The 27105-nt window shown below is 36.9% G+C and overlaps 1 protein-coding gene across 6 annotated transcripts in view; it reads right to left on the reverse strand.

Annotated features, from left to right (window-relative positions):
* Window positions 1-579: 579 nt before the first annotated feature.
* LOC129438752 (arf-GAP with Rho-GAP domain, ANK repeat and PH domain-containing protein 1) overlaps window positions 580-27105 on the reverse strand; it is a 66010-nt gene continuing 39484 nt past the window's right edge. For 4 of the 6 annotated variants that reach the window (XM_055197647.2, XM_055197648.2, XM_055197649.2 and 1 more), the window contains 25 exons: window positions 26862-27061; window positions 26690-26775; window positions 26416-26598; window positions 18969-19143; window positions 18748-18882; window positions 16463-16598; window positions 16280-16382; window positions 16005-16200; window positions 15883-15928; window positions 15643-15806; window positions 13305-13514; window positions 12792-12897; window positions 12531-12678; window positions 12035-12121; window positions 11466-11534; window positions 11138-11255; window positions 8973-9086; window positions 8733-8872; window positions 8400-8435; window positions 8137-8219; window positions 7825-7884; window positions 5815-5878; window positions 2617-2778; window positions 2057-2096; window positions 580-1968 (listed from right to left, as the gene is read on the reverse strand). In XM_055197647.2, coding sequence (XP_055053622.2) covers window positions 2079-2096; window positions 2617-2778; window positions 5815-5878; window positions 7825-7884; window positions 8137-8219; window positions 8400-8435; window positions 8733-8872; window positions 8973-9086; window positions 11138-11255; window positions 11466-11534; window positions 12035-12121; window positions 12531-12678; window positions 12792-12897; window positions 13305-13514; window positions 15643-15806; window positions 15883-15928; window positions 16005-16200; window positions 16280-16382; window positions 16463-16598; window positions 18748-18882; window positions 18969-19143; window positions 26416-26598; window positions 26690-26775; window positions 26862-27061 — 2839 coding nt within the window. In that variant the 3' untranslated portion in view covers window positions 580-1968; window positions 2057-2078. The remainder of the gene's footprint in view (window positions 1969-2056; window positions 2097-2616; window positions 2779-5814; window positions 5879-7824; window positions 7885-8136; window positions 8220-8399; window positions 8436-8732; window positions 8873-8972; window positions 9087-11137; window positions 11256-11465; window positions 11535-12034; window positions 12122-12530; window positions 12679-12791; window positions 12898-13304; window positions 13515-15642; window positions 15807-15882; window positions 15929-16004; window positions 16201-16279; window positions 16383-16462; window positions 16599-18747; window positions 18883-18968; window positions 19144-26415; window positions 26599-26689; window positions 26776-26861; window positions 27062-27105) is intronic. The other 2 variants (XM_055197651.2, XM_055197650.2) reach the window with 2 other exon arrangements.

Below are 27105 nucleotides of genomic sequence, written 5' to 3' on the forward strand. Positions count from 1 at the left end.
GTTGTTTTCACATCTGTGGCAAACGCTGACAGTCGCGAAGTTGCTTGTGACCAAACAACATTGCGTTTGCACATTAGGCTTCACAGAAGGTGCGCTGAGGACGTTAGCTTTTGGCAAATAGATGGTAAGCTGTTTTAAGCAACTTTTGAAGAAATGTGGATGTTAACTTCAGGTGTGCTCGACTTTTAAGCAGCATGTGTGTGGAAACAAACGTAAACAGTGCGGGGGTAAACGCGTCACCTGTATAAAAACGTTGTAATTTGGCCCGATCTGTCAGCGCGGTCTGACGTTGTCCGTTCTAAATGCCGGTAATCCTATATTTTTCGTTCACACATAGCGCTTACCGGTAAATTACTGGTAATCTTACAACCTGTCTTACTGGTAAATTGGGAGCACCGATTTACCAAAAAAGTTCTGTTCACACATGACATGTTAACTGCAATTTACCAGTAAATTACCAGTAAAGACTGTATGTGTGAAAGGGACTATAACACTATGTAAGCTGTATTTACAGTAATACGTCAAATGAGTTTCTAATCATTTATGACATAAGAGAAAAAACACGATGAAACATTTTGAAGTTTAAAACGGCTCACATTTACTATCAACTTCAACAGACAATAAAGCTAAAATATAAAACAACAACATGTAAAGAATTTAATATTTATATATATATAAGAATATATATGAATCATATACCTTGTTATGATTTCACAGTATTTCATTATTAGAAAAGAAATGATTTCATTATCTACACAAATACAGAATAAACACTGAAAAATACTCCTGACAGTCCTGAAGTCTACACATTAACATCATGTGTGTGTTTAATAAAGATCTGCTTCAGATCTGACTGATAAATAAACTCATTAATATTGCCTAGATTATAATCAACTTCATACTGAATACACATATAACATTACATACACACACACTTACGAAAATTAACCATGATTTTACTACTGTTAAAACAAAAAAAAACATGGTAAGTGTGGTAAAATCATGGTTTTGCTGATAGTAATCATTACACCATAAAACCATGTTTACTACACTTTAACCACAATAAAACATGGTTAATTTTCGCACACACACACATGCACACACACACAATCTTTACACTGCTGCTTAAGTTAATACAACTGATGGAAATGAATTTGTGCAAACTCACATCATCTGAATTCATTCATTTAAAATCACAGAAAATAATCAGAACAAGAGACTTTTTACACAATCTACAGTTTCTGTCGTGAGACATCAGAATAATAATGTGAATGTGTGTTACATTTTTTTTTATGTGAACTGTTGCATTAGTTTGTATGATCATTCCTCTGTAAATAAACACAAGAATGATTTTACAAGCAATCACAACTACTAAAATATGTTTGCTTTAAATCTTGCACACAAATATGTTTTGCTTGTGTTTATGATTAATACGATCTGAGGTTTCTTTTCTTTGAAGATCTGGAATGCTACTGTGTGAGAAACAGATCTAATCATATCAATACATTTATATTACATCAATATTAAGTGGATCTTTACTACATGAATGTCAGAATTGTGCAGGTCGGACAGGTTTCAGGACGTCTCTTCAATCTCAGGTGTTTCATGTGCAGTCTAATGAATGTATGCGGTGTGCTTTCTGATTGGTCTGTCTTTATGTACAGTTTCTAAAAAAAAAAATCTTCAAGGCGTAAATCCATGCGGTCCTTCAAGACCCTCGTGAAATGATTCCAATAACACTTTGATATCCCAGAATGCACCACAGCACAGCGTGTAACACCTCATAAACCCAGTGAATGAGTGAATAAGATCCTGTCACCTCTCTGAAGGTCAAAGTTCACGTGAAACCACATGAACGTCTGAATGCTAAAGACCTTGAAGATCCAAAGTTGTGAAGGATTGATCACACGAGTTCAGACCGACGTTCCAAAATCAGTCCACTGCCGACATGACAAAAACCTTCAGTTCCTGTGAAAACACGCACAATGTCATCACACTTCAAAAAATGGCTTTGGTATGTTTGTCATTTAATTTATTTGGGAATTTGTTGTCTCACCTGAACACCAATCACTACTTCATCAAGCATTTCTGAAGAGCTGCATCCAAAAAACAAACACACACACAATCATTTCATCAAAACTTGCATTCAACAAATTATTGATTTAAATAGAAATAATATCATTTACTCAGACACACACACGCGCACACACACACGCACACACACACAACCCCAATAGCGTAGAGCTAACAAGCAGCCCACAGGCTTACATCAGTTAAATCTGTTATAAAGAGCTTTTAAAGGCTCTGTTAACATCATAAGTAGTTTATAATCTCATACAACACTGTGGGCTGAATGTGAATATTAGTGAATCAGAAGAGTTAAGGATCATGGGTAATCACACAGCCAGTTATAACAAAAGACTCATACAGTATCTCTCACAGTATTTGTGTTATATCACACATCACTATCTGAATATAACATCTACTAAACTGTATGAAAGAATATGGAGAATGTACACGCATAACATTTCAGATGATGAATGGAGACCACATTAAACTGGAGCTGATTGGCTGTGTGATTGGCCAGGGCCTGCTGTGATTGGCTGATTAACTCACAGCGAGAGGATCGGCTGTGAAAGCGGCGACACTATTCCTCATCTCGTTCTCACTGCCACGCAGAGGAATCAGAGACACGTTACCAAAACGACTGTCCAGAGGAGCTGAACGACTAGCAGAGCGAGACTTCAACCACTCGGCCGGCCACACGCGACCCCCATTCTAAGAGAGAGAGAGAGAGAGAGACCTTATTAAACAGCTCTCTAAAATGCTTGATTCTGATTGGCTCCTTGTGACATTCTATTCCAAGATAACAACCGCCTGAAACTAATAACACACAGCGCAGATAATTTTGAGAGGTAGAGATTAATATTACACAGAAATTCAATATAAATACAGCCGCAGAAAAAAAAATGAAGAAACCACTCCAGTTTTGACTTTAATTCTCATTTCTAGATATATTATGATCATTTCTGCACAGTGTCTTCCAACAAAAGCAAACCTCATGAGCGACATAAACTCACACAATAGCAATGTAAAAGACAAGAGTGGAAACAAAGACACAATAAAAATGTGATTAAAAATCAGGGTTATTTATATTTCTGAAATATTCCTAAAGTACATTAGCATTTTATTATTGAAAAATTAATTTGAACTTAATTATTTTTTCTCTAAGGTATTCAAGATTGAAAAACACTGCATCTTTTGTGTTATTTTAACCATATTATTTTCAGTAAATAAATGCAAATCCCCATAAATAAATTCAGTAAATGCCCCTTTCAATTTTCAGTAAATAAATGCAAATATAATCATAATTTTTATTAAGAATTTGAAATGTTGTCAGTAATTGGCAGAATGAAACAAAAAGTATTTTTTTTCTTAAACACACACACATATATATATATAAGTAAATTTAGAAAATCTTGAAGTGGTCTATTGATTTTTCTGCAGCTGTATGTCTTTTAACTCATTCACCGCCATTGACGAGTTTTCTCGTCAATTATGAGTTGATATTTAACTAATAAATATGCCTTTCTGGACGAATTTCAAAGTCCACTAGAAGGCGCCAAACCGAATTTATCAAAAACAGAAGTTAAAAAGATTTAATGATTTATTTTAACTGCCTTTATGTTTGATAGTCATTCTGAGTCTGATCTCTAACATAAATTCCTTTACAAAAACGCAATTTTTTAAGCCTTTTGCTCAAAATGTTGTATTTTTGAAGAGAAATATCCATATTTCAGTGGTTAAATTAAGTGGAAAATGTAAATATATAATGAACAGTTTTTTCCCCATTTGTTTGTTTGTTTATTGTTTGTTTGAAAGCAGAGGGTGTGTTCTTTAATTTGATATAATTTGTATGTTTATATATTTATAGAAGATAATTTTTCCTGCAAGGAATTTTGTGAAACTTTTGTTAAAGAATGAGTTAATAACATAAATGACATTATATTTACAAATGATTAAACCAATCATGTGTGTTCATGACATTTGAACGTCTTCTTTTATCATAAAACCCAAAGTAAACAGGTTTTCCTCCTGGAAGGTCTGTATTTGTTCAAAATTAGCAAATTAAATATTTTAAATCAGCATTTATCGGGGACATCATGAAAATCTGACTCTTTCCATTTTTAAGGGCTATGATTGGGTCCCCAGTGCTTCTATCAACCTAGAAAATGTGATAAAGATCAACCCAGTAACTTAGTTTTGGTAAACCATTCTCTGAAAGCAGAATTTTTTTTCAATTTCAATAAACCACCATTATGGTGATCAGTTTTTGCATTATCGGCTAATTTCCATTTGAAAGAAAACACCCCAAAACAGCAAATTTTTGCTCACACCTACAAAGTGTCAATTTTAACATGTTTTAATAAATGACCTATATGATATTTTGAGCTAAAACTTCACATACGCACTCTGGGGACACCAAAGTGTAATAAGTGTAATAACCCCTTCAGTGTGAAACAAGACTAGGCCTGGGGCGGTAACCGCATTACCGCCATACCGCGGTCACGTGACCCATGCCGCGGGTCTGAGCTCCTCACCGTCATAACCGCAAAAAAAAAAAAAAAAACTTGAAACATTGGCCTGCACTTGTGTGTTTATGTGGGGATGTTACACACGCAGCTTTTAAACAACCGCAGCTTGTTATGAACATTAAATCTTAACTGATATGATTTTAATATTAAATTGTCATTGAGTAGAAATACGGGTGACGTTGTCTGTGACTCGGTAAAGCAATACAAACATTTTATTTAATTTGAACGTGCAAACAGCTGCAACAGATCAACAACAGAATCAGGTTTCATACATTATTAAATTGTCACGCAACATAAAGAGCACGCGATCAGTCCGAGGATTAATATCCAAAGAGGTTAGATTGTCTCTTTTTCATCTAGCCTACCACAGTGGCCATTTCTACAGCAGTACACATTTCACAGTACACACAGCAAGTTTTGCTTTTGCGTCTTCTTTCTCCGTTTGTGGATAAAGACAGATGTTAATGGTAAGTGTCTAGAACAGAAGCGGTCCCGAGCACGCGAGACAGACGCGGACTGCCCGGGCGCGCGCCAGACAGACGCGCACTGCCCGGACGCGCGCGAGACAGACCGTGTCATTTTGCGCACACACACGCGTCTCCGTGCAGCTTCCAATCTATACTCAAGCACGGACACATATGCAGTACAAGTGATTTCTCATACAAATGGTTATTTTACCAGACCATCAGGGCAGCAATAATTTGCGTCATTTACAGGCCATTCATAAATTAAGGATAGAAAAGTGGAGAAATGTCTGTAGGCACGTACGTGTGGACACGCACAATGCGTTAAAAAAAAATTTAACTGATAATATTAATTGTTCAAGTTGTTGAATGTTGAAATTGAATAAATGTGGAAGGAAATAATATTCACTTTACATGTTCCTTAAGTAATTTGCACATGTTGTTTATTAAACATAAATAAGTCATGCATGTTATTTAACTCGTTGTCTTGCCAATAAACCGCAAAACCGCGGGAATTTGTTGATTACCGACCGCGGTAAGAAAAAATCCAAACCGGCCCAGCCCTAAACAAGACCCTAACACTAATCACACTGTCAGGGCTTATTTCTGCGATAACAACCTGCTGCCTGTACATTATTCCTTACATTTGACTTTCTTATTTCTTATTTATTCCATGAAACCCAAAAGAGATTTGATGACATTAATGTTACTGTGTATAAATGATAACAGACACTTTATGTGTCTCTCATACAAACCTGTATACTCATGAACGTAGCGAACCATTCTCTCATCTCAGTCTGTGTGTCACAGCAAAGATACCTGAGAGAAAGAGATAGAAAGATTGGTGAGTTTTAACATTATTTTCTCATTTATTGTATGTTAATCTTTGAATAGGCTGTATATCACATTCATCTGTAACACATGTAACAAAGCAGCAAAACTGTTTAGTTGTATCTGTTGTCTAGGCAAATATGTTGCAGTTGAACACAGTAGCAAAATAGTAAATCACGTTAATCGTTAAGGATTTGGAACAAATATGATGTTATTTAATGTTAAACTACTGTATGCGAGTGGCGTGACATAGATTTGAGCAACATTCATAGAAAACAATCTGCTTCATTTTTAAATACATGACGCAATGCAACATGGTGTGTGACTTCCTAAAGGCTGTTTCACACTGTAAAACTAAAAGTATAATTTATTTTTTACAGTCAAACACACAGCATTTGACTTGAACCTGTACATGGGCATTGGACGCATGCAATACCTTTCCTGGCCTACAGGGGCTCATAATGATCAGTTAAGTGGGTCTAAAAGGGGACGCCATGAATTCATGAAAACGTCTTTGTATTCTTTTATAATACAGTTAAGGGCTGCAACAACTAATCAATACAATTGAAAATAATTGATTATGATTTTTTGTCAATAAACATGAATAGTTATTGGAATGCTTTTGGACTAATTTTGAATGGTCATTGGGAAGATCTGGCAACCCTGACAGGACAATGACAAAAGCAAAAGCGCAAAAAAAATGCAGGTTAATAAAGGTTTAATTTTTATTCTATAAAATAAATGAGTTTGTATTTTTTTATTGTTGTTGGGTTTTCATAAAAATAGTATTGAACCACAAACTAAGCATCTGTTTTAAAGTAAGGCGGTATTTATTTCAGTAACAACGCATGTATATCACTTTCATATCATAATAGCTTATTTATTGTGTTTATAACCAATAATGGTAATTCTTATCAAGGTCTGAAGTTGAACATTGAAATGAGTTTATTAATTTGTGGCAAAATGTATTCACCAGGACATCCCTCAGATTATTATTTCGCCATTTAAAGATGTATTACTTAAAAGCTGCGCAAACTTTTTTATTTAAGGCTTAAAATATCAAAATCAAAATGATATATTAGTAAAACTCTGTAAGGGGGCGTGCACACCGGCGCACGTTTTCAATTGTTTCCAAAGGAAGCTCTGCGTTTTTCAAATAAGCCAGCAGCTAGCGGTTTTCTTCCGCGCTGAAAAACGGCGCTTTGGGTGAAAAGCTCCGCTCGTCAATGTCAGTTCTCACACGGCTGTCCAATCACAGTGGAGGAGGGGTGGGACATTACCACAGCAACCAACCGGCTCACAGCTAAAGTATCACAGCTACCAAAGAGCTCAGCTGAAAAAAGCTTGCATTCGGCGTTTTCCAGGCGTTTCCGCCGCATTTAAAAGTTTTGGTGTGCACAACCCCTAACTTAATTTACTGCCTAATTTAGCTATAATAAGTAAAAAAATGTAAATGAGTAAATATTTATGTTGTTATCCAATTAGTCGATTAATCGAAAAAAATAATTGACAGATTAATCGCTGCCCTGGTACAGTTATAGAAATAATCTCTCATATATGTCCTCTATTGCTGATGTAGCTTGCACACGTTTTGTCCGTTTTGCTTATTCAGTTTTTCATCATATACTTTGTCAATCAACACCCGCAGGGCACAGTTGCCACCTTGTGGATCAACTTATTACTGTGAAAAATGAAATGCACGTATGCGACCTGCAAAGTGTGCTATAAAAATCTGGCAGTGCACAAACACAACGTACATAATATTCTGATGACGACATTTATGGCACACATGCACTATACGCTGACCCTTATTTATGTCTTAAAACTGAACTATACCCAGACCTTAAGGAACACACACACACACACACACACACACACACACACACACACACACACACACACACACACACACACACACAGTGTATAGCTCTTACCAGTGCTGTCTCTCTTGCTTCTCCTGTTTTTCACTTTCATAGATGACTGTGAGACCCCAACTGCAGACAGACAGACAGAGAGGTGACTTTTAAACACAAATAAAAACAAATGTGTTCACAGACATCTGTTGTGTTGACAAACACTGACACCTCTTGGTGAAAAATGACACTGCAGGTGTGAAACATTAATATTCTTCATAAAGTCCCAAATTGTTTCTCCTCTTTAGTATCGATATAAGTACACTAGTTATCATCATAATCTTCTTATCATCATCATGAGGTGTTTTCACAACTACAATTTATTAATCTCACCAGGTGGGGGGGCGGAGTTTCTTTTTAATGCCATGATAAACCTTCAGACATTTGATTGGCCACTCCCTCTCTGGACGATTACTCTAAAGAGAGAAAAAGAGAGAGATATAATACAACACACACTCTACACTCATAATTCAATGCTGAAGGAAAACCACCACCCTTTAACCTACCAACATATTCACACTATCAGCAGTCGCACACCCACGCACGCACAAAAACACACAAACATGCACCCACACGCACACACAATCAGTACTCACACACTGCAGCTCTGAATTTTGCAGCTTTTGCAGATTCTGTATAAAAGTTTTCAAGTAAAAATAATCATCAAAACTCTAAATATTCATTCTGTCTGTAACACTATGATGTGTGTGTGTGTCACATGTGCAACATTTATAAAAAGAGTTTATAACATTATGAAAACATGCAGTAATATCCTCCCAGTCCAAAAATAATCCACTAAAGTTACAATAATGACTCACAACCTTACACCTGATAATTTAACATATGCTAGCCACATTTCCACATCATCATCATCATCATCTGTTGTCTGATAAGTAGTGTTGATGTCATGAGGAGTATGTGAATCTTACCCGCACGTCTTTATATAGTCTGAGTGAAGTGTTGGTCAGGATGAAGTATCGATCATGAAAACTTCCTGTGCTCAAACCCAATAAATTCCTCTCTTCTTTAAACTTCATCATACCGTGTTTGGACACCTCCACTTTACTGCCTGTGTAACACACATACACAAACAAAGAGTTATAATTGTGCTCTGAAAGTGATTACTATGTTCATCAACACAACTGATACACAAACACACACACTCATACCCAGATAAACCAGCATGGCCTCCATAGAGAAGTATTTTTTAAGCAGCAGGTAACTGTCTGTCCCTAGAGAGTGAACGATGGGCAGAACTTTCTCCTGATAGTGAAGCGGCCGCTCTGAGAGATACAACAAACACAACATCACATATACAACAATTACACTTCTCATATCAGCCTCACAAATGCACCAAATCCTGTCAACTATAAAAAAACATTATTATATATTACTGTAACTACACTATATACACTTTACTGTAACTATACTGTATACTTACTCTACTGTAACTATATTGTATACTTTACTGTAACTATACTGTGATGATAATGTATACTTTACTGTAACTACTGTATACTTTACTGTAACTATACTTTACTGTAACTATACTGTATACTTTACTGTAACTATACTGTATACTTTACTGTAACTATACTCTACTGTAACTTTATTGTATACTTTACTGTAACTATACTGTGATGATAAAGTATACTTTACTGTAACTATACTCTACTGTATCTATACTGTATACTTTACTGTAACTATACTGTGATGATAAAGTATACTTTATTGTAACTATACTTTACTGTAACTATACTGTATACTTTATTGCAACTATACTCTACTGTAACTATATTGTATACTTTACTGTAACTATACTGTGACGATAATGTATACTTTACTGTAACTACTGTATACTTTACTGTAACTATACTCTACTGTAACTATATTGTATACTTTACTGTAACTATACTGTGATGATAATGTATACTTTACTGTAACTACTGTATACTTTACTGTAACTATACTTTACTGTAACTATATACTGTATACTTTACTGCAACTATACTCTACTGTAACTTTATTGTATACTTTACTGTAACTATACTGTGACGATAATGTATACTTTACTGTAACTACTGTATACTTTACTGTAACTATACTCTACTGTAACTTTATTGTATACTTTACTGTAACTATACTTTACTGTATATTTTATTGTATATTTTACTGTAACTATCTTTACTGTAACTACACTGTATACTTTGCTGTAACTATACTCTACTGTAACTTTATTGTATACTTTACTGTAACTATACTGCATACTTTACTGTATACTTTACTGTAACTATACTTTACTGTAACTATACTGTATACTTTACTGTAACTATACTGTGACTATACTGTATACTTTACTGTAACTATACTTTACTGTAACTATACTTTACTGTAACTATACTTTACTGTAACTATACTTTACTGTATACTATACTGTGACTATACTGTATACTTTACTGTAACTATACTTTACCGTAACTATACTTTACTGTAACTATACTTTACTGTATACTATACTGTAACTATACTGTGACTATACTGTATACTGTAACTATACTTTACTGTAACTATACTCTATACTTTACTGTAACTATACTTTACTGTAACTATACTGTATACTTTACTGTAACTACTGTATACTTTAGTGTAACTACACTGTAAAAAAATTTGCTGTAATTTTGCAGCTGGTTGCCAGTAACTTACTGTAGAAGATAAAGTCAAAACAAAATGTTGCCAGTAAATAACATAAATGTAAAATCTACGGTTAGTTACTGGCAGCTAGTTGCCAGTAATACCCATTAATACTGTAATTTCTACAGACATTTTTTACAGTGTATACTTTACTATAGCTATACTTTACTGTATACTTTACTGCAACTATACTTTGCTGTAACTATACGGTATACGTTACTGTAACTATATAGTATACTATACTGTAACTATACTATAACGATAATGTTACTTTACTGTAACTATACCGTATACTTACCTTTAACGATACTTTATACTTTACTATGTATACCATACTTTAACTACACAATATACTGTACTGTAACTATACTGTATACTTTAATGTAACTATACTGTATACTTTACTGTAACTATACTTTACTATATATACAGTACTGTAACTACACTATACATTGTGCTGTAACTACACTGTACACTTTACTGTAACTATACTGTATACTTTACTGTACTTTACTGTAACTATACATTACTATATATACAGTACTGTAACTACACTATACATTGTGCTGTAACTACACTGTACACTTTACTGTAACTTAAATGTTTATTGTAAAATAAGATTCAGCTTTTGTGTATCACACACCTGTTTCTTCTTTGTCATTGACCTCAAAACAGCACCAGTAATCTTTCTCTTTCACACCGATTTTCCGTCTGTCCAGAATCTCAAAGGTCAGTTCTGCTGCTGTCATTGTGGCAGGAATCTAGAGTTCAAAAACACTTCACTTATTAAATGAAGACAACAACTTATTTATTATGTTATGAAAGAAATGACTTGTCTTTCTGTCTGTCTGTCTATATGTTTGTCGTTCTCTCTCTGTATTATACTCACTCTAGTCTAAAATAATATACGTCCTCATAAAGTCAAAGCTTATTAAAATATTGACACGCTGGTACCAAAGGTCAACATTCACCTTTACATGCTGCTCGGCCGTCTCTCTCTTCTCCTCCAAGTAAACTGTACAAATAAAGTCACCACTGGCCTACACACACAAACACACATCAGTATAAATCAGTATAATAATAAAAACATCACTGGATTTTTTTCCATAATAGAGCTCAAACAATTCAATTCAATTTTATTTATATACCACTTTTCACAAATGTTTAATTGTTTCAAGTCAGCTTTACATTAAAAAAGCAGAAGAAAATACTTTACTGTAACAAAAACTGTCCGCAGTGATGCAGTGGTCTAATTCACACTGATCAAACAAACACTAACATCTTAGATTTAATGAGTTTATTGCTGTTTGAACGTGAAAGCCAGACAGTGTAAAAGGACGAAAAGGAATGCCCACTTTATCTGGCATTTGCTGAACTGGGGTACAGGAACACTAGAATTATGGCAAAGGAGACACAGCGTCTCGTTCCCTTCTCAGGGGACATACATAACCTGTGAGAGTGTATATGTAGTAAAGTGTTTGAATGATTGACAGCAGAGATGTTCAGATCATGAGCATTAATAAGAGTCCAGAACACTTACAGGTCCAGCTTTAGGGTTCAGATTCTCTCGGAGTTTGATGATGTAAGTGATCTCATCTAGCTGCCTCTTCAGTTGTTGCTCATTGACCTACAACATCAAACATCATCATCATTAGACACAGTAGAGTTCACTGCAGTCAGTATATAACAGTCTCGTCTTCAGTACTTTAAACACACACACACACACACAGTCTGTAATGCTTCTGTAGTCCACTAGATGGCACCACTGACTGTCTGAACTCTTTCAAGATAACTGCTTACTCTTCAACAATCATATTGTATGCATGTGCAAAATTCAGTTTATAGACTTCTGCACAGTAAACACAATTAAATTCAATCAAGGAAGTTCAAATCTACTTCTTCTCTGTCTGTTTAAAGATTCAGTTTCTTTGAAACGAGTCCCATTATGGAAGTTCATGTTGATCATTATTGCATACAATGGCTGATGTTTCTGTGGCGTGTCAAGAGTCTATATAGACACACATGAACAAACCTACATCAAATATGGTGACGTAGTGTTGGATGAGATCTTCAATGACGCGCCCGGCGTTGTAGTCCTTCCCATCCGTCTGGAAGAGAGTCGGGCCGAACACGATAGCAAGATTATGAAGATTCATTTGATTGAGATCCGAGAACCGCTGGACACTAAACACACACACACACGGGATCAGAGGTTATAAAACATGCACATCTGAAAGGAAATTTAACCACAATACTAATGAGGAAGCATCTCTGTGAAAGAGGAAGGTTTGACTGACCAGTATAAATGATTCATTAGAGCTCGTAGTGTCGCTTGATTCACTCTCGGCAGGTTACTGAACAGAAGATTATACTGAGATATCCTCATGCTCTCATCTGAACACCCTACACAAACATAAATGTGTATCAATATCATCTACACAACATCACATCATGTGATAACAGATGTCAAGAGACATTCACAAGATACTTGAAAGACTTTGGCTGTGTCTGTAAAAGCTCCCTGCACTATTTAAGGGGACCGCCATTTGTAGTGGTTTCCGAAATTATAGTGGACATTATCAAGTGCACCATAATTCACCCCCATAATGATTGTACAAACAATGTACACTTCACTGTGAGGCGTCTCCCCAATGAACTCCTGCGTCTCAACACAAGATGGCGCCTGCACTGCTAATTTTCATTCAGTCATTCCAGTGGACTATATTAGTGAACTACTGTAGGGAATAGGGAATGAGGGTATAGGGGGCTTTTTCAGACACAGCTTCAGAGTAAAGTGTGTGTGTGTTTACCTGTAGTGGAAAGCCAGTTGTCTGCTTGCTGTCCAAACAATCCCTCCTCGATATCTCTGAAGAACCTCTTGAGGACGTTGGAAACATCATCCACCTGATGTTCACCCTCTTTCAGCCACACACATCTGGCGTCACGTCTGAATTCCTCCAGCAGGGCGGCGATCCTACTGTTCACCCCGCTCTTACGATAGATTCCTTCTGAGGTCAGACCTGTAAAACACACATTAACACACACATATTCACAATGCTAGAAAGATAAATCAGACCTAACACAACATTAAAACAAACCTGAGTGACACAGACAAAAATAAAGGCACAATATGTCATTTTTGCCAATAGAAGTCAGCTAAAAAAACTGCAAATTTTCTGAAAATAAACATAGTTGGAAATAATTTGGCATAATGCAAATACACGTGAACGTTTTTGGATGTTATAAAGCAAAAATCGTACATATTGTGCTTTAAATATAGTATGTAATAGGACTGGGACGCAGTGGCGGCCAGTGACTTGTTATTCAAGGGTGCACGATGTGAAGCTTGTCAAAACATGTATATAGCCCGTCATTTCAAAATATGTGTCTGGCCCGTCATGTAAACCTATATTCATCACACATTATATCAAAATACAAGCCTACTGCAGACACTTCGAATGGGTTTATGATAAAAGAGACGCTCACGTTTGCCAGATACATACATAATCTCATGTAGGGGTGCGCGGGGTAAAAACTAGCACAGGGTTAGTTGTAACACGGACTGTTTACATTGTTGCACAAGATTGTTTTTCTGGTATTTTTCATGGTGCCAAAAGACGATCTCCCACAAATTACTGTAAATGTATAGTGTTTTCCAGAGAGTTATTGATGAACGAGTGTTTTGGTGGCATGCAAGTAAATTTTTTATCATATGTTTTTTTTTCGGTTTCTAAGTTGGGTGTGTAAGATACCAAATCCAATGCTATGTTATATTAATCGGTGTCTTGTTGACTAAAACAAAGCATCGTTTTGAAATATGTCTGCAGCTCTTAACTTTTTTGGTAGGCTTGAAAATATTTTGACCCAGCTGTGTTACAACTAACTAACCCCTCAGCACTTACAATATGAAAACAGCTAACGTTAACATAAACGATATGAAAAATGCTAACGTTAGCGTAATTCTTGTCGTTGTTTTAAATAGACTACACATGAATGATTGCTGGCTGCCAACAAAATAAATGTGCCTGTCTTAGCAAAAATCGTGTGTCAAATGTATTTTTGTTCATATCTTTAATATTGATTGAATAAGGTCACGTCAAAGATTAAAATCATAATGAAATGAATGGCTAAAATCAGACTTTGATGCTCATTATCTCAGAATTTGATTTTGAAACTGTAGTATGTTTTTTACAGACTGGGTCACATCTAAAAAAAAATGTTTTGTCATAATTGTGCTGCTTTTTCTCACATATTTAGACATTTGTATCCGTTTATAATTGATCTATTGTTAGAAAAGGATGAATGAATACAGTGTGAATACCTGTCTATTATAGAAAGATATATAAACAATATCCACTTCAAGAATATAGACAAAATAGTATTGAAATATTTCCCTGCAAACTTAATTTTTAGCAAGTGTTACAACTAACCCCCGCCTGTTACATTTATCCCCACTGTAATGTTTGCACTTCTGTCACGTTTGGTGTAATTGTCCAAGAATGGTAAGTACTAGAAACAAACTTCAAATGTTCATTTGTAGCAGAGATGTGTGTGTTGCTTGTGTAAAAAGTATAATTAATCAAACTCATATTTTTTGAATGATTGAGGCAAAACCAAAAAGCGTTAGGTTGTGCCCCACTCTCCCCTATAATCAGAGTTTAGTGTTAAGTAAGTGTCTTGCGAGTATCTTGTGAACATGAGCATCTCTTTTATCATAAACCCTTTCGACACGTCTGCAGCAGGGACATATTATGACATCATACATGATGCACATGGTTTACATAACGCAACAAACACAAATTTTGAAATGACGAGCAACACACGAAACTCCGAACACATATTTTGAACAATACGTGAATGTCTAAGCTGCACACGTGACAGATCATCTAAGCAATATGATGGCATGTGAGAGGACTGTGTATCATCACGCACTGGGTTACAGTGTTAAGAGAGAGCTTTACTTCCTGCTTTGTTTAAAACAATCGCATCCTAATGACGAAAGCGCACCCGTGCTCGGATCGATAAATGTACAGTGTGAATTACATTTCATTCATTTTGCGTTTTCGACATTTTTTTAATTTCATATTTTGCCTGCCGAAATTTTGTTGTACCCCTATGTAGCATATATTTTGTTATGGTGTGATGTACCGTATTGTGTGGTAAAATGAATACAGCGTTCCACTATGACAGGAATATCTGCTTCCGTCAGCTGCTGAAGGCTCAGCGTGTCTCCAGAACTACCAGCCGCTCTCTGAATCGCTGTCGCCCAGCCCTGGAAATCCAGCTTCCTCTCGCCCTCGATGTACAGCGTCCTGCACAGAGACAGTACTGTTAGTCAAACGCCGTCTCTCACAAACAACACTTGTGGTCAAACGTGTGCCAACTCACCTGCCTCTCTCCACCAGAACCAGAACATCGTTGTCTGGCTGAATTGCTGCAGAGATCAAGAACACAAGATGTCAAGATTCATTCAAACCTCTCTAGTATCACATCTACAGTATCTCACTCACAGAGCTCCAGAAGTTTCTGTAGGTCGATGGTCTCGTCTCTATTCTGCTGCTCAAGACAGATGTGAAGATTGGAGCCCACCAGACAGAACCAGCCCAGTCTGGACGTCTCCAAGTTGAGTCCATCTTTGTATCGCAGACGACCGATGCGCTGAAAGTCCTTCAGCAGCAGAACTTCAGCGGTCACGGGAATAAACGACTGTGAAGACAAAACGATTTACATCATAGCTTTTTGACACCAGAAGAATCGACACGAGACGTGGCAGGTGTCTGCTTACCTTGGCAATGGATTTGACCCACTCGTGCGCAATCTCGGGGTTATCGGTGCCGAACAGATACAAGCGTTCAGAATCAGAGTACAGCTCAAACGTGTGATCATACCTGACAAACAGAGAAACATCAGTATTAAAACCAGAGACATTTTACACTCAAAACTACACAGGTAAAAATCTGCAGATTACCCATGAGTCTCCGGAGGGTTGACGGCTAGACAGACGATCTCTTTCATCTTCAGGCCTCCGTTCGGTGTAGCGTTTTTATCACTTTCATAGTAGCTAAAGTGTCCGTCGTTCAGCACACACCAGCGCCGACTGAACTCTACAGAAACAGAGAAACAATCACGTCAAGAAGAATCAAAGAATTTATAGGGCAGCAACAAACAATTATTTTCATGATCGATTAATCGAGTGCATTTTTCTTCAATTAATTGACTAATCAGATAAAAACATTTCTCTGGCTGCAAACTAAAGATTTTTTTATAATCGATTAAGCAGGCAATTATTCTTTTATACAATTAATTGACTAATAAAAAACCTTTCTAGGGCTGCAACTAAAGATTATTTTCATAATCGAATAATCTGAATTGTTTTACTAATCGAAAAAAAAAAACATTTCTAGGGCTGCAACTAAAGATTATTTTATAATCGATTAATCTGAATTTTTTTACTAATCGGACAAAACCACATTTCTAGGGCTGCAACTAAAGATTATTTTCATAATTGATTAATCTGACTATTTTTTCTAATCGGACAAAAACACATTTCTAGGGCCTCAACTAAAGATTATTTTCATAATTGATTAATCTGACGATTTTTTACTAATCGGACAAAAACACATTTCTAGGGCTGCAACTAAAGATTCTTTTATAATCGATTAATCTGATTTTTTTACTAATAAAAAAAACGTTTCTAGGGCTGCAACTAAAGATTATTTTCATAATCGATTAATCTGAATTGTTTTACTAATCGAAAAAAAAAAGTTTCTAGGGCTGCAACTAAAGATTATTTTATAATTGATTAATCTGAATTTTTTTACTAATCGGACAAAAACACATTTCTAGGGCTGCAACTAAAGATTCTTTTATAATCGATTAATCTGATTTTTTTCCTAATCTGACAAAAACACATTTCTAGGGCTGCAACTAAAGATTATTTTCATAATCGATTAATCTGAATTGTTTTACTAATCGAAAAAAAAAAAACGTTTCTAGGGCTGCAACTAAAGATTATTTTATAATCGATTAATCTGAATTTTTTTACTAATCGGACAAAAACACATTTCTAGGGCTGCAACTATAGATTATTTTCATAACTGATTAATTTGACGTTTTTTACTAATCGGAGAAAAATACATTTCTAGGGCCTCAATTAAAGATTATTTTTATAATTGATTAATCTGACGATTTTTTACTAATTGGACAAAAACACATTTCTAGGGCTGCAATTAAAGATTATTTTTTATAATCGATTAATCTGAATTTTTTTACTAATCGGACAAAAACACATTTCTAGGGCCTCAACTAAAGATTATTTTCATAATTGATTAATCTGACAATTTTTTTACTAAGCGGACAAAAACACATTTCTATGGTTGCGAACTAAAGATTATTTTCATAATCAATTAACCGGGAGCATTTTTTAATTAATCGACTAATCAGATAAAAACAAATTTCTATGGCCGCGAACTAAAGATTATTTTCATAACCGATTAATCTGGCAAATATTTTTTATTAATTGACTAAAAGGATAAAAACACATTTCTAGGGCTGCAACTAAAGATTATTTTCATAATCGATTAATCGGGCAATTATTATTTTTTCTTTTGAATAATTGACTAATCGGGTAAAAACATAAATATTACTCAATTAATTGAACACTTGTTTTAGCTAATTAAAGCACTAAATTAGGGTATTCACGTGTAGAAGTGTACTTTAAGTGCAAAGCCACACTCCACTACAGAGTGAGTATTTATAAGTATTTTTATATTTACTAATATTTATATTAGTAAATTAATTCAATTTTGATATTTTAAGCCTTAAAAAGTTTTAGCAGCTTTTAAAAAGGTAAAATAACTATAAAACTCAAAATAGACCAAACAAATTGACATCTTCAGGAATGAGGAAATTTAGGCACAGATTTATAAATCTGTTTTAATCTTTAACTTTAGAACTTGATGAGTATTAACATTATTAGTTATTAAATAAATGAAATAAGCCATTATGATGTGAGTGATATACATACGTCAAAAGCATCCCAATGACTATTCACAGTCCAAATACCAACATTTCTATCCCGCAGAAAAATATCAACCTGCTGAAACAGTTTTAAAGTAGCCTAATTCAGAACACCCCGAAAGGCAGAGGACTTGGCAACGCTGCGGTTTAAACAAGCTGGTTGCGTGGTGTAATTGATTTTATCAAATAGTTGTTGCAGCCCTAAAGCAATCCTTCAGAGTTTGAGAGCCTCACCTTCTTTACCCTTCTTCTCTGCGATTGGCCGAGCCATGGAGCCGGTCTTAAAGAGGAATCCATTATGTGTGATGGAGGGTGGGGCCATGTAGTGTACCGTATCGATGGCAACGTCCACCTCTGACCTCGGGAGCTCTGCGTGTCAACGGTCAGTGTGAGTGAGCGAGCAGGTAGATAAACTGAAGCGGTTGTCATAGTAACTCTCTCCGAGTATAACGCACCTGTGTTGCGGTTCTGTGTGAGGAACTCCACCTGCAGGTTCTGCCCGTGATATTGTGCCAGGGCGATGGGGCAGGGCAGGTCCGGGTCATCGGTGTCACAGTTCACATCGGCACCACAGAACACCAGAGCCAGCGTCTCACACACATCATTAGACTGAACGTTAATACACAGCGCCTGCAATGATGTCAGAGGACAGAAATCTGTACATGTGTGGAACATGTGTGTGTAATAAGTGATGTCATCAACATATACTGAAGCATATGAAAAAAATCTGATGATGATACACATATGAGTGCGTTTACTGAAGTGACCCGTGAAGAGCACATACAGTACACAATAAATGTGTGTTCATACCAAACTGATGAAATACACACAGTCTGACAGAACGAGAGAGATACACAGTGACAAAATGAGAGAGAGAAAAAGAGAGAGAGAGAAAGGCAGGCTTGTGCAAAACTACATATTTTCCAAATGGAGTAGACAAAGGTTGTCTGAACAGCGTTCGAGATGTCTTAAAGATACAGTACACCCATGAAATGAATTCAAAACCGTATGACTTTCTTCTTCTGTGACTAAAAGCAACTTTAAGCACTCAGTAATGTAAAGATTGAGCAGTACAAAAACACTTTAAGTATGCACATTTTACAGTATTACATAAGAAACAAAGCCAAATTTTGAATACATTTTTTACGTGATTTTTGACCCATTGGATAAGTCCGAATAATGGGAGATGGAAACCCATTTGCCAAATAAATTCTGACATAGCGAACCTTAAAGGTGGTAAAACGCATATGGTGGCTGTCACAGGACAAACATGTCGTCATCTGAGACAAAGCAGTGACAAAATGCGCTCTCTAGAGAAGTTTGTCCATTAAGGTAGCATGCACCCCTAAGCGTTTACGCTAGCAGCGGCATATGTTTTCAATTATTTCAGATGTAAGCGCCGTGCTTTAAGGCGAGTGCCTATGTTCAGATTTTTTGTCAGTGTGCTGAAAGTAGAAAAAGTTCAACTTGAGGAAGAACGCTCAGCTTGTCAATGTCACTTTTTATTCGGCTGTCCAATCATACTGGAGGAGAGGCGGGACAAATAGCACAACAAATAACGGGCAACGACTGATAAACGTTCAACGACTGATAAACAAAGCAGGAGTATCAAAGCAACTAAAGCGTTCAGCTGAAAAAAGCTGTCAAGCGGCTACAGTCAGCGTCAGCCTGCCGTTTCAGCTGCATTTAAACGCTTTGGTGTAAAAACATGACGGCGACTTTCATGTAAGAAGACTTGAGGTGTATGTACTTAAAAACGTCTCATTCTAAGGTAATAAAAACAATACAGTTCAGTAAGATCTTTATACACCACTGATAATATAGTTATGTAGGTTATATCGCATTTCTGTCATTTCTGTCAAGAGATCCTTACACAGATAAAAGTTACACAGTTTAAATAAAAATAAAGTAGGCTATTTAACAGGAAGCTAACAAATCTCTGATGATGCAGTGATGCGCAGAGGTGAAATACACACAGTACTCAAGTATTTTACTTTATTAAAGTACATTTTTTAAGTATCTGCACTTTATCAAGGTGTTTTTCTTTTACTTTAATACATTTTAAAGCATAATATGAAACGTTTTTGTATACGTTACAATAAATATCTTTTAATACTCAGTTACATAAAAAATCTAGTACTTAAGTATTTTACTCAAGTAAATATAAAATTATACATAAGTTAGTGCTAGATTTTAATGTATTTAACCTGATTGTCGAGTAAAAAGTATGAAGTTATGCATTAGAATGTAGTGAAGTAAGACTGATAAAGTACACATACTTGAAAAAACATTTCCTTGAGTAAAGTAAAAATACTTGAGTACTTTACACGACCAGTTGTGTTGCTGACAAAAGTGTGTAGTTTAATGGTGCGTTTACACCAACCGCGGTAGAGGCGTGAAGCGCGAGTGATTTCAATGTTAAGTCAATGTGCAGACGCGTTGACGCGCGTCAGGAGGTCCCGCGGCGCGGAAGAGGCGTTCGGCGCGGAGCGGAAGACGCGTTTCCGCCTCATTCGCGCGTGAAGCTCAAAGGCGCGAATTGAGCGTTGTGCGCGGTACGCGCGAATGGTGCTTTTGTGCATTTTAAGGTTCATGCGAATTTGCGGCTGACGCCCGAGTTGAAAAATTTGAACTTTGGCGGAATTTCGCGCCGCGTTAACCAATCAGGAGCCTGCCTGCTGCTGTGGTAGCAGCCCCGCCCGGAGTCACTCACTCAAGCAGTGACTCGAAGCTATATGACACAAGTTGTTATTTCTATAGAGGAGACAGGAATAAAAAGGACCTCGCTTGGAAGAGTGTCAGTGAGGACTTTGGGCAACCTGGTAAGTTGTAATACACACTACACTTTTGAGTCACTTGACGTTTATCGACCCGCACCGTTTATTTTCCCCCTATAGTAAGGTTACACAAAAAAAACTGGTAACTCTCTTAATAAATGCTCAATCAACATCAGTCATCTTGCAAACAGACACTCACATACCAGTTGCCCCTCCCACAAGAAGCAGAATTTGCCTCGGACGCGCGTCAAATGCTTGCTTTTTCCGCGCGTCTACTCCGCTCTACACGCGCGAATGCATTCAAAGTGTTCAAGCGGCAAACTAGGCGCGGTAGACGCGATTTTGACACCCAAAACGCGTTTGGTGTAAACTCAGCATTAGTGCACATAAACTGGGTTTCCATCACCTGATTTTATGCGCACTTTAAAGTAACGCGATAAACTACAAATTTTAAATAAATAAAAACCTAATTCACAAAACGTTTTTTCGCTCGCTTGAGGTGGTTTTTGACTTATGCGATCAACACTAAATGCAAATATGGAAGATGGAAACGCATTTTCCAAATAAATTCTGCTGTAGTGAACATTAAACCCACATGACTGATGTTATCTTTCCTATAGACGGTTTCAGCAGTAACAACAAGCGGCTTTCGTGGTCAACACGTAACTTCCGGTAAACTCCACTAAGAATAAATAACAACAAAGTACTTTTAAAAGTAGTTCATTTATATAACAAGCTAAATAAACAACACGTAGATTACATAGGAAACCAATTTTTTTTTCGATGAGGTATTTCTTCAAGAGTTCAGTTTAGCAACTAGTCAAACCATTAAAAAGATTAGATGCGTATCGCGTCACCGCACATGTGTCCAATGAAACCGTCTATATATGGGGCTCGACATCGTCGCAATGTCCTTGCCGTTAGTGCATGCATCAAAAACTCTGCATTTCTTCTTTAGTGCACAACATTCAGTTTGACAATTACAAGCCGCACTGCTAGTAAATATATAACTTTCCCAAGCGTAACTAAATGCAGTCCAGTATTCACTTACTAAAGCATGCCTTACTTACTAGATAATCAATACCACCGTCATTCGCTCAAACAACTTGATGAAAACGCACCTAATTCACATTGGTTTGTTTTTCTTTTTTTCGCTTCACGTTCGGATGGAAATCCTCTTACTGATGTGAGTGAAAGATGAGATCATGTCCAGTTTAAGATGAACTGTGCCTTTAAGAATCTCCTGAGAGAGATTTCGGGGGTGATGATGTTTAGACAGCTGAAAATCAACCCTTCACAATCACAGCACGACACGCACAAAGCACCATACACACACACACACACACACACACACACACACACACACACACACACACACACACACACACACACACACACACACACACACACACTCCAATTAGACAACAGAAGTAACTTTAGACACGTGTGTTTGTCTGCACAAATCTTAATCTCTATACACACTTACTGTGTGTTGACGTATTGTCGATAATGAAGATTTGTGTACATTATGTTTTTGTAAGTGCATACACTGTAAACAATGATGTTTCAAACTCTCTCTCTCTCTCACATGTATGTTAGATAAATGTTTTTCTTCTGAATTCCCCTTTTTCTCCTGCAGACCACCCACCCGATATCAACACACACATGCGCGCACACACATGGATCACATCAGATCTGAACTGTCTGTGTAATTCAGATTCGCAGACTGTTTTAAGTGTTATAAGAGCACATGACACACCCAAATGAGACCCTGTGTGTGTATTTGTGTGTGAATGTTCTGCTATATCATATAAACAAACACACACACACACACACAACTTAAGACCCCTCTGTCTGTCTGTGTAAATGTGTATGTGAGTTAACCTTTTAGCATTTATAACACACAAACATACAAACACACACAATTCTTAAACTTCTACATGTGCTTTACTCAATCTAACACAAACAAAAGCATTCATCAGGTCAACAAATCAACAAGTGTGTGTGACAGAGAGATACACAACGCTATCCATTGAGGAAAGTTAAACTGCTGCTACACAAAGAATGTTGCGAGTCACACAAACACCACAATCATCCCTCTCTCTCTCTCTCTCTCTCCTGCTCATTCTCTCTCTCTATTGTTGGGTGGGTCTCACTTTACACTCCTCTGCAGCAATACACACACACATATACACAAATATACACAAGTAACTGTAAATGTGATGTATGTGGTTTTAAGTAAAAAACCTACAAATAAGCAACTTGTTGAAACACATTCCTCTAACTATAAAGACTCAGAACACACACACACACAAACAAACGGAGATACACACTTTCATACACACACAAATAAGACTAAACTGACTTTGCAAGAAATAAAACATGACACAGGAAAGTATTAACACAATGACAGTGTGACACTCACCCATCTGAATCCAAACACAAGACGCTCAAACTGTGTGTGCGTGTGTGTCAGTGTGTCTTTGTGTGTGTGTGTGACATACTGAACCAGAGAGAGAGAGAGTGAGTGAGTGAGTGAGTGAGCAAGGGAGGGGTTTGGCTTAGTGTGGGCGGGATTAGAACTCTCATTGCACCACAGCCATTGATGATGTCACAGAGGATGTGGGAGGAGCTCAGGCACAAAATGATCAACAAAACCACATGCACTGCACACAGAACAACCCCTCTCGCTCTCTTTCTCTTTTTAAATCAGATCCTTTACAGTCTGAGGAATGAGTTATTAAAAAAACAAAACCCTCATGTGTCTAGAAATACAATCATAATACCATAAACAACGCTTTTCTAAATATATTCAAACATGGAGGACTTTTGTTTACATGTTTCTCCTCCGACATCTGATTCAAACCATGATTCTCTCTCTCTCTCTCTCTCTCTCTCTCTCTCTCTCTCTCTCTCTCTCTCTCTGTGTAAGTGAATGGTCTCTTTGTCTGTTTTTCTCATCCCACAGACACACAGTGGAATTCTGGGATTGTGCGCGTGTTTGTGTGTGTGTCAGGAAGCAAATCACATCATGCTGTGATTGGTTTTGTGTTTTTTTAGTGAACTGCAGCAAAAACTTCCTCTGTCTGTGTGTGTGTGTGTGTGTGTGTGTGTGTGTGTGTGTGTGTGTGTGTGTGTGTGTGTGTGTGTGTGTGTGTGTGTGTGTGTCAGAGGGTCACATTTTTTAGCTAATACAAAATGAATCATCTAATTGAATCTTTGTCACAGTCAGGTGCTAAACACACAGCCACACACGCATGCACGCACACACGGACAATCATTAAGTTTTATTAATTTGCACTAATCAGTTGAAACTTGGGCTGCAACAGCTAATTAATAAAATCGATAAAATCAATATTTTAGTGCATTATAGCTATAACAAGTGAAAAATGTAATTAAGTAAATATTCATCTGATTAGGCGATTATTCGGAAAAAATAATCGCCCGATTAATCGATTATGAAAATAATATTTAGTTGCAGCCCTAGTTTAAACCACTGATCTATATATATGACTGGATTGCACATGACGTCACAATATTAAAGCCCAAACACTATTAAATTAATAGGACATTATGAGATTTCAATGATAAAACACTACTTTACTAGTCTCCGTTTTAATATCTGAAGTCTCCTTGTATATTATTATTACAACGCAAATGTCCTAAGCATGCACATAGTCATTTATTTCAAGTTCTACAAATTTTACGTTTTAAAAAATGAGTACTATACATTCATCTTCATTACATTTTCAGATCGCCGGACCGACCGCAGCACATATTATTAATAGCCTCTTTCACACAGTAATTCTACCATGAATTTACCAGAATGAATTTACCAGTAAATACAAAAATGTGCTGTTCACACACGCAGTGGCGTTCCGTTATTTTACCAGTAAGACATCATTCACACATCAGTATCAAAATACCGGTAAATTCGTTGAGAAAGCGGAAGTACCTGTAGCACGCGGCGAGCTCAGTGTTGTATTTGTAAACAATCCACGTCGTTCATATCCACGGTCCCTATTTTGTTGTTTTCACGTCTGTGGTAAACAGTCGCAAAGTTGCTCATGACCAAACAACATTGAATGAGACGACGTCAAACCGAAAATGCGTTTTTAACAACAGTACTGTTTGCACTTTAGGCTTCACAGAGGGCGTGCTAAGGACGTCGGCCATTCGACGGTAAGCTGTTTTAAACAACTTTGGTGAAGAAATGTGGACGTAAACTTCAGGTGTGCTCAACTTTCAAGCAGCATGTGTGTGGAAACGTCAGTAAACAGTGCGGGGGTAAACTCGTCATCTGTATTAAAACGCTATGATTGGCCCGAAGCTGTCAGCACGGTCTGACGTCGTCCGTTCTAAATGCCGGTAATCCTATAATTTTCGTTCACACACAGCGCTTACCGGTAAATTACTGGTAATCTTACAACCTCTCTTACTGGTAAATTGGGAGCACTGATTTACCGGAAAGGTTCTGTTCACACATGACATGTTAACGGCAATTTACCAGTAAATTACCAGTAAAGATTGTATGTGTGAAAGGGACTAATGACAAACTTGCTCATTCTGAAATCTATATATTTATGCTTTAAGTACAGCATGTGCAATTAAAAAAAAAAAATTGCCTGCGATTATGAATGCGATATTTCCCCGCTTGTCAGTGAACTACGGCTTTGTGTAGTAAATGCCGCTCCATCTGAAGGCAGCTAATGATTCCTTACTAATCAAGAAATCGGCTTTACTGACGAGATGCACGTGACAATCGCGTGCAATTTATCGTGCAGCCGTAACGTACACATATCCTAAAAATGAATCTTGTGTGACTGATACGCTGTAAACCGGGTGAATTTAGATTATGATTTTGAATGTAAGTCTATGACGCCATCTGCCGGTTGGAAATACCAAGATGGCCGCTCAAACTCTTCTGGTGTCCTCACGTCTCGCTGTTACTTTAAGTTGTATAATTTAAAGTCATCATAGATGTTTAGAGATGCAGCAGTGTGTTGGCAGGACGTCCTTCATAATATCGGTCATATGTAGCGTTACACTGTCTCTCATTCACAATAACAGATCATGACATCATGTTAATACAGTATTTATAATCAAAGATGAAGCTCAGACTCACGTTATTGAGTTCTCTCTGGTTTCCAAACAGCGGGTGATATCTGCGGTATTTCCCTTCACGGTATTTAGCCGTAATGAAGCGGCGTCTCTCTTCACTGCTACTGCTGACCATTAACGCCTCGCTGGGAGGAACATTCGCTGCCCAAAACTCATTGGCTCGCTCGTTTCCCAGCGTGAGAAACAACTGTGGGCCGAGACACGAGGAGAGAGACGTTACTGAGCTTTAAAGAAGAGATTAAGATCTTTATGATCTACAGCAAAATCACAGAACGTACCTGAATAAGATCTTCAGTCCAAACCTTCTTGTCCATTTTTAAACTCCGTACTTTAGATACGCTCGGACCGAGTCCACGATGTTCTCCTGTAAAAAAAGAGAGAATATGTGGTGCTAAGAAATATTACAATAAAATAGATATAAAATCACTTTATCATGTGACTGTCTGTTACCTGCACAACGTTTACAGAAGACCACGCCCAGGTTAATAGCTGCCCACTCAGGCTTAGCTGTGCCACAATCTGCACAGATCTGATTGGCCGGTAATGACCAGATTCGCTCAGCAACTTCGTAATTGGACAACGCTTCTGCGATGGAGTCTCTCATCGCCTCAACCCATTGATCTTTCAACTGCTCAGTATCTGCTACAAAACTATAGACAGATGAAGAGTCAGAAAGTCAGACAGACAGTTTGCT

The sequence above is a fragment of the Misgurnus anguillicaudatus genome, unplaced genomic scaffold, assembly GCF_027580225.2.
Source record: "Misgurnus anguillicaudatus unplaced genomic scaffold, ASM2758022v2 HiC_scaffold_33, whole genome shotgun sequence".
NCBI lineage: Eukaryota > Metazoa > Chordata > Actinopteri > Cypriniformes > Cobitidae > Misgurnus > Misgurnus anguillicaudatus.